This window comes from Puma concolor, chromosome B3 (assembly GCF_028749965.1).
Source record: "Puma concolor isolate L17-30 chromosome B3, mPumCon1.1.hap2, whole genome shotgun sequence".
Taxonomy (NCBI): Eukaryota; Metazoa; Chordata; class Mammalia; order Carnivora; family Felidae; genus Puma; species Puma concolor.
In genome coordinates this window covers 139,801,433-139,813,910 of record NC_141672.1, presented here as the reverse complement: position 1 = coordinate 139,813,910, position 12,478 = coordinate 139,801,433, and the positions used below count along the sequence as shown (strand labels likewise).

General features: G+C 49.3%; 1 protein-coding gene across 11 annotated transcripts in view; it reads right to left on the bottom strand.

Annotated features, from left to right (window-relative positions):
• AKAP13 (A-kinase anchoring protein 13) overlaps positions 1–12,478 on the bottom strand; it is a 335,610-nt gene that overhangs the window by 5,725 nt on the left and 317,407 nt on the right. For 10 of the 11 annotated variants that reach the window (XM_086711495.1, XM_086711487.1, XM_086711490.1 and 7 more), the window contains 8 exons: positions 11,594–11,775; positions 11,395–11,477; positions 9,204–9,398; positions 6,533–6,694; positions 5,910–5,980; positions 5,417–5,461; positions 1,846–1,896; positions 764–1,213 (listed from right to left, as the gene is read on the bottom strand). In XM_086711495.1, the coding sequence (XP_086567621.1) occupies positions 764–1,213; positions 1,846–1,896; positions 5,417–5,461; positions 5,910–5,980; positions 6,533–6,694; positions 9,204–9,398; positions 11,395–11,477; positions 11,594–11,775 (1,239 nt within the window). The remainder of the gene's footprint in view (positions 1–763; positions 1,214–1,845; positions 1,897–5,416; positions 5,462–5,909; positions 5,981–6,532; positions 6,695–9,203; positions 9,399–11,394; positions 11,478–11,593; positions 11,776–12,478) is intronic. The other variant, XM_086711489.1, reaches the window with a different exon arrangement.

The window sequence follows — 12,478 nt, the reverse complement described above, 5'->3', positions numbered from 1 at the left end:
ATTCAGGGCTTCCTTCCTAGTGCCCGCCCCCCGATATAGTACCTGGGTCAGTGTTAAAGGTACCACCCTTGATACCATTATTTTTAGCGCATGTACTTAATGTCCCCACCGGGAAGAATTCATAGTGTCTTGGGAGGAGGCAGCTCAGAAAAGAACTCCCATTCCCTGAAGAAAGGGGACAGCTGCTTCCCTGAAGACTGACACAGGGCTGTGGAGAATTACCTTGGGGCTGAGGGGTCAGGGGGCATGGCAGGTGCCAGGCGGGTGGGGGCTCAGAGGTCAAACCAAAGACGCAGAGAGAAAGACCGTCTGGTCTGTGCGCCCCTGTGCTAGGAGCCCTGATTTACTGGGATGGGGGTGGAATCCATCCTCGCCCTGAAGAGCAGCACAGAGCCACCGGTGCCCCCACCATACATCTGAGTGCCTCTGTGGGACGCTGAACTGCCTTCTGGAAGACGCCACCCGAAGTCCCTGTGGCGGTCCCAGATCCATCCATCAAACGCATGGCAACAGGAGTGTTGACAGACAGGAGGGTCCGTGTTCCAGAACAGCCGCTGAAGGCCCTGATACCCGCTGGGGTTGGTGTGCCCCTCTGCAGGAGGGACCGCCACCCCCGCACTTGCCTGCGGGGCTCAGCTCCCGCCCACCGGGCTCAGCTCCCGCCCACGCTCCAGACAGGGCCCTTCCCGGACCCCACAGCGCCCCCACCCTGCACTCAGGACAGGAGGGACCGGGCCCTTCCCCGACGCCGCAGCGCCCCCACCTGACAGGCGTCGTGCTCCGCCTGCCTCTGGCTAAGGCGCTCGGCGTCCCGGCGCAGCTGCTCCTGCTCCCTCTCCAGCTGCTTCTGCGCAGCGCGCAGCCTCTCCAGGTCGCACTGGTAGGCGCCCTTCTTGAACTGCAGCTCGTCGCGGTCACGGTCGAGGTCCTGGCGGCCCTGCCGCACGTCCTGCTCGCGCTGCGCCAGCCGCGCCTCGCGCTCCTGCAGCGCCCGCTCGCGGGCCTCCCACTCGCGCTCGCGCCGCCGCTTCTCGTCCAGGTGCTGCGCCTGCTGCCTCTGCAGGTTGGCCAGGTCCTGGCGCTGCTTCTCCAGGCTGCGCTGCTTCTCCTGCTCCACCAGGGAGCTGGGGCGCGACGAGCTGCGGCTGAGCGCGCGCTCGGCCAGCAGCAGCTTCTGGTCCTCGATGTAGCTGTCCTGCTGCAGCACCACGCCCTGCGGGGACACGGAGGAGCGAGGTGCGGCCGGACGCCAACGCCCCCTCGTTCTCTCCCAGTCGGGGCGACAGCCCTCCACCACCACCCTGGGCACTTGTCACCCAGGAATGTCGGCAGCGCAGAGACCCAGCCTCGCGGAACTGGGTCGCTCGCTGTTGACACGGCCTGGGGTGGGGCCTTGTATTTTGGAGGCGGGACAAGTAGCAATTGGGTCTGTTACAGCTTCAAAGAAAAGGAAGGGAGCAAAATTTACAGATGATACCCAGCAAGTGCTAAGGGGTCCTCACTTGGGCAGGGCTGCCCTATCCACACACCACAAGGAGATATGGAACATGGAAACTTACAATCATACTAAAGCTTTTCTGGACAGAAGACCCCCGAACCATGACAGTGCCCCACGTGCTTTGCAGTAAGGCTGTAACAGCACCTCCAGTCTGCCATCATCAATTCTATCTTAGAAGGTGGAGGACACTCCAGCCACTGCCTTTTGAAACCTTTCTCATCATGAGAGCCAGTCTTGTCTTGACAGAGGGCCCCACTTACCCACTAGCAACCTCCAAACCCCACACCAACAACACCTTTACGGTTCGTGTCAGAACAAGTGAAGGGATAAAAGAGAAAGACCCGTACCTGCAACGTGCTGAGGAGTTCATGGAGGTGAACGACACTCTGGACAACCTGCTGGAAAAGGAAGCAATGGCCACGTCACCTTGGGACCGAGTCTCAGAACCCAGCGCACCACGTGACGTCTGGCAACATAACCCCCCAACACACGGCAAGGTGCTTGTGTCTGAATGGGAGGTTTCCAGACAGAAAGCACTGGAAAGAATAAGCAGCTACAAGTGCCTAAGAGATACAGAACAAGAACCAGCAAACAAACAACCGTAGGCAGGAAGAACATCAGCGCACATTAAATGCATTATAAAACGCTGTCTAAATTGGTACAAAAATGACACACGTACAGGGTAACAAAACAAAGTGCAGAGCAAATCATGAGAACTTAGTATATAAGTAGAGTTTCTAAATCAATGGGAAAGGAAAGAATATTCAACAAATTGTTCTGAGAAAAGTGGCCAAGAAGTCTTGGGGAAAAACTGAGTGGGATCTTGGCTCACACAAAAAATATTCAAACAGATGAAAATGTTAAGTGTAAAAAAAGAACCATAAGGAGTTGTAAGAAAATAGAAGAATGTCTTCTGACCATGAAACAGAGAAAGAAGGTTTTTTGAAGAAGCAAAACAAGAAACCATAGATGAACTTTTAACGGTCACCATGTGAAATGGAAAAGAAAAAGGTAGGAACATACAGAACAGAAAAGTCAAATGAAAAAAAAAATCCTTGAATTGAAAAAGGTTCTTGGGCACCTGCATGACTCAGCTAAGTGTCTGGCTCTTGGTTTCATGATCTCAAGGTTTGTGGCTCTGAGTCAGGCTCTGTGCTGACAGTGTGGAGCCTGCTCGGGATCTGTCTCCCTCTCTCTCTCTGCCCCTCCCCTGCTCACACACTCTCAAAATAGATTAAAAAAAAAAAAAAAAAAAAGGCTCTCATGGATCAATGAGAAATGAATACCCTCATAAGAATACAGGCAAGGAACATAAACCAGCAATATACAAAAGAAATACAAATGGCCAATTATATAACCAATTAAAAATGATTCACCTGAAATCGAACAGATGAAAAATAAAGAAATCCCACTCAGACTTATGAAGCCAACAAAACCTTAGTTAACAACTAACCCCTCCCGGTGCTGGTGAGACCAAGCCTGTGTGGAGGGAGGGGAGCATGCCACACACACTTCTTTCCAGAGCGCAGGGCAGGGTGTGGAGGGAACAGTCACTGTGTGCACAGGGCTGTTCTTGCTGCATTGTTTGCAAAGCAAAAAAGTAGAGGAAGAACTAACTAAACTACGGTACACAACATAACAACAAGCAGCTGTTAAAGAGCGTGTCTGGGGCGCCTGGGTGGCGCAGTCGGTTAAGCGTCCGACTTCAGCCAGGTCACGATCTCGCGGTCCGTGAGTTCGAGCCCCGCGTCAGGCTCTGGGCTGATGGCTCAGAGCCTGGAGCCTGTTTCCGATTCTGTGTCTCCCTCTCTCTCTGCCCCTCCCCCGTTCATGCTCTGTCTCTCTCTGTCCCAAAAATAAATAAACGTTGAAAAAAAAAATTAAAAAAAAAAAAAAAAAAAAAAAAGAGCGTGTCTGTACAAATGTGCTCTGGGGAAACCCTTCTAAAGTGGGTTAAGAGGAAAAAAGGGCATGAAGCTCCTGGGGGGGTTACTGATATCAATTATACAAAACAATTTTTATATATTCACACCCACACAAAAGTACACGTTATGTAGAAGAAAAGGCTACAAATATAAACCATTTAACAGTAGTTACTTCTCAGTGGTGGGATTATTTTTTTTCCTTTTTTCCATTACTGGACATTTTTTAAGCTTTCTACTATCACCACATATTCCTTTTATAATACAGTTGACCCTTGAACAGTGCAGGGGTTGGGATGCTGATTCCCTCGAACAGTAGAAAATCCATGTGTATATATAACTTTTGATGCCCCCAAAACTTAACTAGTAGTTCAGTAGTTACCGTTAGTAAGAGTCTACTGTTGACCTGAAGTCTTACCCATAACATGACAGTCAATTAACACATATTCTGTACGTTATATACTGTATTCTTAAGAGTAAAGTTAGCTAGAGAAAAGAGTGTTACTACAAACATCATAAGGAAAACACATTTACAGTATGGCACTGTATTTATTGAAAAAAACCCCAAAACATCACATGTTAAGTGGACCCATACAGTTCAAACCCACGTTGTTCAAGGATCAACTGTACAAAGAGCAAAATACAAAAAAAACTTAATTAGCAGGCTTAGCGCTTCTAAAAACACTTTTTACACCTCTTTTTAGTTTATTCTTTTTTTAAAAAAAATATTTGTTTCTTTGAGAGAGAGAGGGAGCGTGTGTGTGCATGTGGGAGGGGCAGAGAGAATCTCAAACAGGCTCCGCACTGTCAGCACAGAAGCCCAACATGGGGCTCGATCCCACAAAGCAGGAGATCTTGACCTGAGCTGAAATCAAGAGTCAAACGCTCAACTGACTGAGCCACACAGGTGCCCCTCACTTTATTCTTAATAAACGGAGGTCATCAAAGACAGCAGACTCTGGTGGGGCATCTGCAGGGTGTAATCCATACTGGAATGCCCTCCTTCCCTGACCCTTGTCATGAAGTACAGGGAAGAAGTCACCGAATAAAAAAGAGCTAATTTTGCTCAAGCAGCAGATGACAGAGAGCGACAGTCTGCGTGAGAGGAAGCTTATTTCATTTAAGAAGAACGCTCTGAGGGGAGTTCCTTCAGATACTGCAGTGTTTAGACTTCCATGCCAACAAACTGAAAACATCCTTCTGTGTTTTAGGGGAAAAAAGGGGAAAGATTCCTTTAATTTAAAATTTTAGAAAAAGCTCCTCAGGGACTAAAGATCCTATGTTAAAAGCAAGAAGAAACACAGCCTCCCGAGAGGGACAGCCCACAAAGCCACTGTCACAGACACTCCGGTCTGCTTACACACGCAGCACACACTCAGAGCCACGCACGGGTGGCCAGCGGGGAACAGCATTTGCTGAGGAGCAAGGAGAGGAGGGGACATGAGTGGAACAGGTGCAATTCGGCGGCCAGGTCACAGCGGAACTCAGCTGAGGAAGGTGAGGAAGACTCATGTCAGAGGCTGCCCTCCAACGAGAGGCAAGCCACAGCTGCTTTCAGAGGGACGCACAGCCAGTGAAGAGTAAAACTCAAAGAAGGAAAGTCAACCCGAGTCTTCGCAGGACGGGAAATCAGTGCCCACAACTACCCGCAAGTTGACCCGCCATGTTCCACACTTGTGGCTTTTGGTGCCAGGCCTGTGTGACAGGAAAGGAGGCCTCACAGCCCATGTTCACAGAAAGCAAGAGGCTGGCTTCTCAAGGACAGAGACACAGACAGAGGCCGTGCTGGGAGGCAACAGTCTGGTGAAATTCCAGGATGGTGCCCTGGGGCCCAGGAAAGGCAGAGGAGAGGGAGGGAGGCGGCGGCCGCGCTGGTTAAGTGCACAGATCGTAGCCCAGAGTCAGCTTGTTCACCACGGCACATCAGAAGCGAGCATTCCCAGCCTAGCAATTGTAACAAAACCCTATTCTTACACGGAGCTTGCGATGCTCTTACCTCACTGTTTCTTTTAAGCATAAATACCAGGTTAGCATTTCCACCCTATAAAACAAAACACACGCATTACACCAAAAAAAGAAAAAAAAAAAAAAAAAAGATCCTGAGGCAAAAATAATATTCAATGTGCGTCTCAGTTCTGCTCTGGCTTCCCTTTTTCATTCTTTTGCCCCACAGCCTCTCACTGCAGGGCAATGCAGATTTGGGGCCCCGTAAAGAGCTCAGGCTGTTGTGTGGCACTTACTCAAACCTCTGAGCGCCGGGCCAGAGGCGCGGGGGCCAGGAGCATGAATACGGTTCTGAGCCAGAAAGGCCGGACGGCCAGTAACAGGGGACTCTGAACTGTATGGTCTCTTGAAAAATGTGCTTTCCTCTTACAGTAGAAGTAACAGCAAGTCAGCATCCAAGACAAGATCAACACGGACTAGCTGCCAAGATTATGAATTAGGACAGGTGCTAAGGAGGTCTTAGATGGTGGATTTCAGAAAAATACCTTTTTCAGACCACTGTCCGACTCTGTTCTTCGAAGATCTTGGCCATCCTCTCCCTCTTCCTTCTCGCCTCCTAAAGCAAACACGTTTTTTTTTTTTTTTTTTTTTTTAAGTTGTGAAACAGATTAGGAAAGAAAAGAACACAATATACATAGCTTAGAGATATACTATTTCAGCATCTTATTAATGCCAAATGGTGGCAACTAAGTGATTATTAATAACTTTACAGAGAAGAATTAGAAGCAGAAAAGAAAAACAAGTATTATTGGTCCTTTGGCCACACCTTAGCTGAGATCCCAGGAAATTATTTTTTATTACTCAAAATAAGCGTGACACTGAAAGAAACTGTGCTTTGGCAGCTAGCTGCTCGATGGGATTTCACTAGAACATCTATTGGCTGAAAGGGACCAAGGAGCTGAAGCTACCAGAACATACATCATTTTTGGTTTTATGTGATAGTCGAAGATCGCCTACAGACGTACAAGTTCTAAAGCATTTACCTTTTCTTCCCCCCTTTTTCTTCTTAAAGTAAGCTCTAGGCCCAATGTGGGGCTTGAACTCATGATCCCGAAAGAGTCACATGCTCTACCCGACTGAGCCAGCCAAAGGCTCCTAAATCATTTACCTTTAGAAGCATTCATCTGATGGCTGTCGAATCCTCCAAAGGTCTCTGCTCTCCGGGGCAAGGAAACAGGGCCAACCGTACCTTCTTGCTCAACAGGGCTACTGACAGCCTGCCCCAGTGTGCCTCCCAGGCTTCCACTCACCAAACCCTGAAGGATCTCCACTGGAAAAAAGGAAACATGCAAAAGCGACATTTCACCTTCCAATGAAAAAAAGAACATCTCCAGGTAATACACAAGATGTACAGGGAGAGCATGATCAGAAAATTCCAGAGAGTGACTAGGTGACCCCCTTTGTTCAGAATGCGTGTCTTAGCTGGATTCTACTGGGAATTCTGAGATTAAACCTTTAGCCTTATTTATATGAGGCCTAAGAAACTTGAAAGGGCACAGGGAAGACAGAGTAATTTACTGGAAGGAGTGTGGCCTTCTAGAGTCTGTGCCAAATTAACCAAAAAGAATTCCCTGGGAAGTAAGATGGGCCAATTTGAGAGCAGCTAAAACTGGCAGGGTTGTGCCTGCTGCCACAGTGAACTCAAGGGACCAGAACAGAGATGTATCCAGATTCTCGAGTCTGTGACCAGCGAGGCCTCTTTTCTAGAGCCAGTGTCCCACGGAAAGGAGAAAGTGCTTCTGGCGGAATAAAATTTGAGCAGGAGGGGAGCAACAGAGGAGTAGGGGGAGGAGGGAAACAGAGGCAGGGAATCTTGTAAGATAAGCCATCATATTTTTAAAAAAAACACCACACGGAAACAAAGAGTCCCACGAAATGAGAACAGGTATCTGAACGTAAAAAATTAAGAAACTTATTTCACGTAAAAATGCGCAACCGGGAAACCTCAAAGTCAAATCTCACACAAAGCTAAGGAGAGAGAGCTAGAGAAGGAACGCGGGGCGTTACTTCCCTGCGGGTGGTAACGGCACATCAGAAAGCCACGTTCATAAAGTGGACAAGCTACTTACAGTGAGGAGAGGACACAGGCAGGGAGGAACCCAGGCAGGAATCGGGAAACACAGACTCAAACAAGTGGGAACAAAGAGAAACAATCATTTTAGAAACAGGAAGTACAAGATAGGAGCAAACAGACCCAACAGAAAACAACTTACCAGAAGGGGGCAGGATACTGGAACTTTAAAAAGATGGGAGAGAAAAAGCATGAAGAGAAAGTGACAAGTACCGAGGACAGGCGGAGACGGCCCAGCATGTGGGTGACGCACGTTCTTGAAGGAGAAAATCAAAGCACGGGCATAGGGAAGATGCTACAAACTATCCTTTAAGAATACTTTCCTGAAATCTGCAAACTCTGAAGCCACACGAAATTAGAACACTGAGAACCTGGGGACATCAACCCAGAAAAACCCCAACACTAAGGCCTGTGCTAGTAACACTACTTGGATTTCGAATAGGTAATTCTTTGGGCACTTGGCAGATGGCACATGACTTCTATGGGAAGAATCGAATTCTGATCACACTCCGGTGGCAATGCGCTAAGTCAGAAAAAAAGGAGTAACATTATTTAAGAACAACTGAGATACCCAAGGGGAGAAGGCAGGAACCCAGGATTTTCTATCCCAGCAGAGGAGCAGACTTTCAAGCTCTCACTGGCACAAATTATCAACAGTGTGGAAGCACACAGGGTACTGTCCTCGCGAGCCTTTCCGGAGACACCTACTGAAGGAGGAGATTCAGCCATCCAGGATGACAAGCCACATGACAAAGAACCTCAGCAGCGATGACCGTCCCTACTGCCCAGACTGTGGTCTTAAGCTATCATTTCTTGCTACCAGATACATGAGCTTCTTAGAGACATGACTCTAGGCCTGGGCAGAAAACAAGATGAGCCTACAACATCTTAGTATGCCAAACAGCCAGGCAGCTCTCAGAAAGTACTGGGGCCGTGGCAAAACGACTCCGAAGCCAAACCAAGAGGTGCTGGTTGGCAGACAGAGGACACTTGGAACTTGTCATAAGGATAAGTGTTATACCGACTTGAACCCCATCAAACAGGTTTAAATTCATGAGTCTGCAGTAAGATCTAAAAAGTTGTGGTCACCTTTAGAGGGTGACCACAGACCAACTCACTATCCTGAAAATTAGTAGATGAAGGGGGAAAAAATCAAGTATTTATCTTTTTATCTTCCTTTTCCTCTGTGTTACAGAGAAGGAGACGAGGAGCTATTCTTGCCTCTGATACAAGAGCACAGCACTAGGAGAACGTGGCTCACCGAAGGGATCACGGCTGAGGAACTAAGCCTCTGAATGTAGCTGTGGGTGTGAAGCAACTAGGACAGAGGAGCAGACGCCGTGCCTGAGTAACAGCCAGACCATGAGAGATGCTACAAGTCAAAGAGTTCAGGTTCTTCAAAGGAAAAGTGTATGGGAAAGAAAGAAAGGGATGGAGGGAGGATTGGAAAACAGGACTCTGGAAAAGCCTAACAAAAACCACACGCAAGACTATCGTGTCTATGAATACGCCTGTGGCCAGAAAACCATGGGCCACGGGCCTGGGTAGCCGTTACAAGGATGTTCTTCTGATAGTAATTTACTAAACAAAATTATTTGTTTTGGGTTGTTTTCTGTATTTGTGCTTTATTTTACAATAAAACAGTAAAAGCTGGCAGATAATGTCAGAGCATTAACCACTTTGGGAAGGGATCAGGAGGGGTGATTACCCTCATTTATTGCACTTTTCATTAAAGGTCCTCCTTTGAGTGCCTCTTCTGTGTTGGAGCGGAAGAGGACTCTAGAGCTGTGAGTCGGGGAGCACTCCTCAGGCAAGGGAGTGCTGCACTCAGTCATGTCCCGAAAGATCATCTCCTTCTCTTCCAGTAAGAGAAGGATCTGCTGGTCCTTCTGCTGAAGTTGTTCTGCAGGGGACAATGGAGAAAAGATCTGGTCACTTGACTGGGGTTTAGGAAGAGACGACCAAGACTTGGGCGCCACCTCGTGGTCATCACTGGGACAACAGAGAACACAGGTCCACCCCCAACGCCCCCCTTCCTTCATGAAGGCAATTTCTATCCTGGGTCTTTCCAGGCAAGATCAGATCTTCTGACATAACAAGCATGAACTTTGTTGGAAACACTCCTGCCTCCTGTGTATTTCTCAACCCACTCCTGTCTGCATCTGCTCTTTCCAAGGTGACCATTGCTGACCCAACGAGGCCTGGTTTCACGTTTCCCCCGTTGAGCGGTCTCCCTCCCTCACTTTGAGGACCTCACTGGTTCTCCTCCTGCCACCGGCAGTGGAAGATCGGGCTCCGTCTGCGCTCCATCCTACACCTCACACACCTCCTTTTGGGGATCTTCACTGCCACAGCTTCAATGATCTCCCATGTGCTGGTAACTCACGCAAAGCACCCCAAATCCCGCCCACTGCTGAGCACCAGACCACTGAGTCCCACTGGCCTGTGGCTCTCCTCACTTAGATGCCTAGTCCTTGTCAGAAAGCTCTTTTCTCCATTCTTGCCGTCCCTCCTCCTCCCTCCATGCTTCAGCTTGGCCGTCAGAGACCTGGGAGGGCTTTTGTCTCCTGGCTGTACCCTGCCGTCCACATGCACCCTTCTCCGCAGGAGTCTCCTCGATGGGCCTTCCACTCCTGGGGGCTCCCCCACTCCCTCCAGCAGATCTCCCACTGGCTTCGATGCCAAAGAAGACAATTCAGGTTGAATTTTGCTACACAAATCTATCATTTCCTTGTTGCCGTTCAAGCCTTGGCACCTTTCCAGCTTCATCCCCATCTCTTGGCCCCGACCCCCAGGCACACCAACCTGCCACTCCTCACCAACCCTCAGTCCTCTTTCCTCTTCACCTAACCGTGCCTGTCGTCTGGTGCAGGAACTGCTTTGAGAGTCAGCTCATGTATCAAGCTGCTCTGTGAGTCTCCACAGGCAGGATTAGGTCCCGCATCTGTATGTGCCTGCGGTCCAGTCCATCATTTGTGCCCGTCTTCCCTGCTAACGTGGGTTTCCTGACAGCAGGGGCTGCTCCAGGAACCTTTGCACATCCCACTCCCTAGCACCTAACAGTATACCTGGCTGAGTGCTTCAAACACATCTAGAGAAGGAAGTTTTCATCCCCGCCGTGCTCATCATGGGCTGATAAATCAGGTGCAACTCTGGCTTCAGCCTAAATCTGCCATTTTCCCCCCTCCCCAAAACACAATGTTATCGCTTTGTCCAGCTTAAAGGACTAGCTGGACTCCTCGGGTGCTTACATTTACCTGAGTGGGCCTTATTTCTACCCAAAGCACAACACTCAGTAAGCACTGGCAGAGAGAGGGGAGCCTCTGCTGTTGACAGGTAGGGGAGACTTCTCGGCCATGCAGCACATATGTGACCCTGGACTGCTTGGCCTTCATGGGCCTCAGCTTTCTCATCTGCACAATGGAGATGAGCATATAGGGATGTCGACAAGACTACACGAAACAGCAGTAAGTAGAGGTCGAACATCATCAGTGAGCACACGTCTCCCAAAACCACCTCATAACTCATTGTGAACACACAGCACAGTGGCAGGAGTAACTGATAAAAACAGAGTAACTGGAAAACTCCTTTCCTCGAGTACCTCTCTCTCTGTTTTAATCTTAGACATGACCGTGAATTTTGGCAAATTCTTCTGCGACAAAGTACAAAGAAGGCCAACTGGGTTCCAAGAACACGGCCAGTGAGAAAAGAGGATGTCCCCCTGACCTGGTGTCGGACCCTTCTGACGGCCATTGTACCGGCACGCTGGTCGGCTCCAATCTGGCTGCTCCTCTGTCAAAAGCCATTCACTTCCTGTTTTGAAGTGCATGCTGGGACGGCAGCCTCCGCACCTGCACACACGGCACGCGCACGGCCCCAGACGCTGCCAACAGCCTCACCTTTTAATTCCCGCGCTCTGCTGTCCAGCGCCCGCTTTTCTTCCTCGCTCTCGCTAGGAATTCCCTCGTCTTCATCTCTGTTCCTGACACCAACACAGCACAAAACGGATCAAAGACCCGCACGAGGTCAGTGACCCCAGTCGCTCCCTGGGGGGGGGATGAGGTCAGAGGGGGCCGGGCGCCCCGGTGTTTTGCTTACAGGGTGTTGATCGTGTCCTGGATGATCTGAATCCAGCTGTTCCGCTCCTCTTTGGAGCCGGCGTGCACTTCCACCATCTCGGGGTCCCTCATGCCCATGCTGATCAGGAACAGACCTTTCTCCTCGTGCGCTACCTCTCTCACAATCAGCTTCTTCAAAGAGATCACTGTTGACTTCTGGTCCTGGAGAAAGGGGAGACGGCCGACGTGACAGAGGCAGGCGACAGCCTAACTCTCAAGAACAACTCTGATCTAAGGCAAGACCAGATGTACGATCTCACGTATGTGTGGAATCTAAAAGGAAAAAAACCCTAAAAAGCCCACACCAAACTCCTAGAAAAAGAGACCGGACCTGCGGCTACCAGATGTGGAGGGGCAGGGAGATGGTCAAAAGGTACAAGCTTCCAGTCAGGAGAGGAGCAGGCACGAGGGCCGAGGGCTACGGCTAACAGTGCTGTATGGCGCACACAGAAGGTGCCGGGGGTTCTTAGCACACGGGTTCCCATTTCTTTCCCTCTTCCCTTTATACTAGATCCCTAGGAGATGACGGGAGCTGAGCTTACTGTGGTGAGCACTGAATAATGTATGTAAATGGAACCATCACTCTCTATGCCTCCCCCAGGGACATACGTCCGTTTTTTCTCAAGACTGGGGAAAAAGGGCGTATGGTTTAGCAAACTGGGGTGGATTTAAGATCAAGAGAAGTATCTCATCATTTACATTTTATCAAACAGAAAAAGACTTCCAAAAAAGAGATAATAATTCGTATCTCTAGAGGATCCAGACATGGGGTCTACAGGATGAACCCTTCTAGGTTCCTCTGTGAATCTGTCTGGCAACAATACATACTGGCACGATTTACGGGGCATAACGTGCAAGAAATACT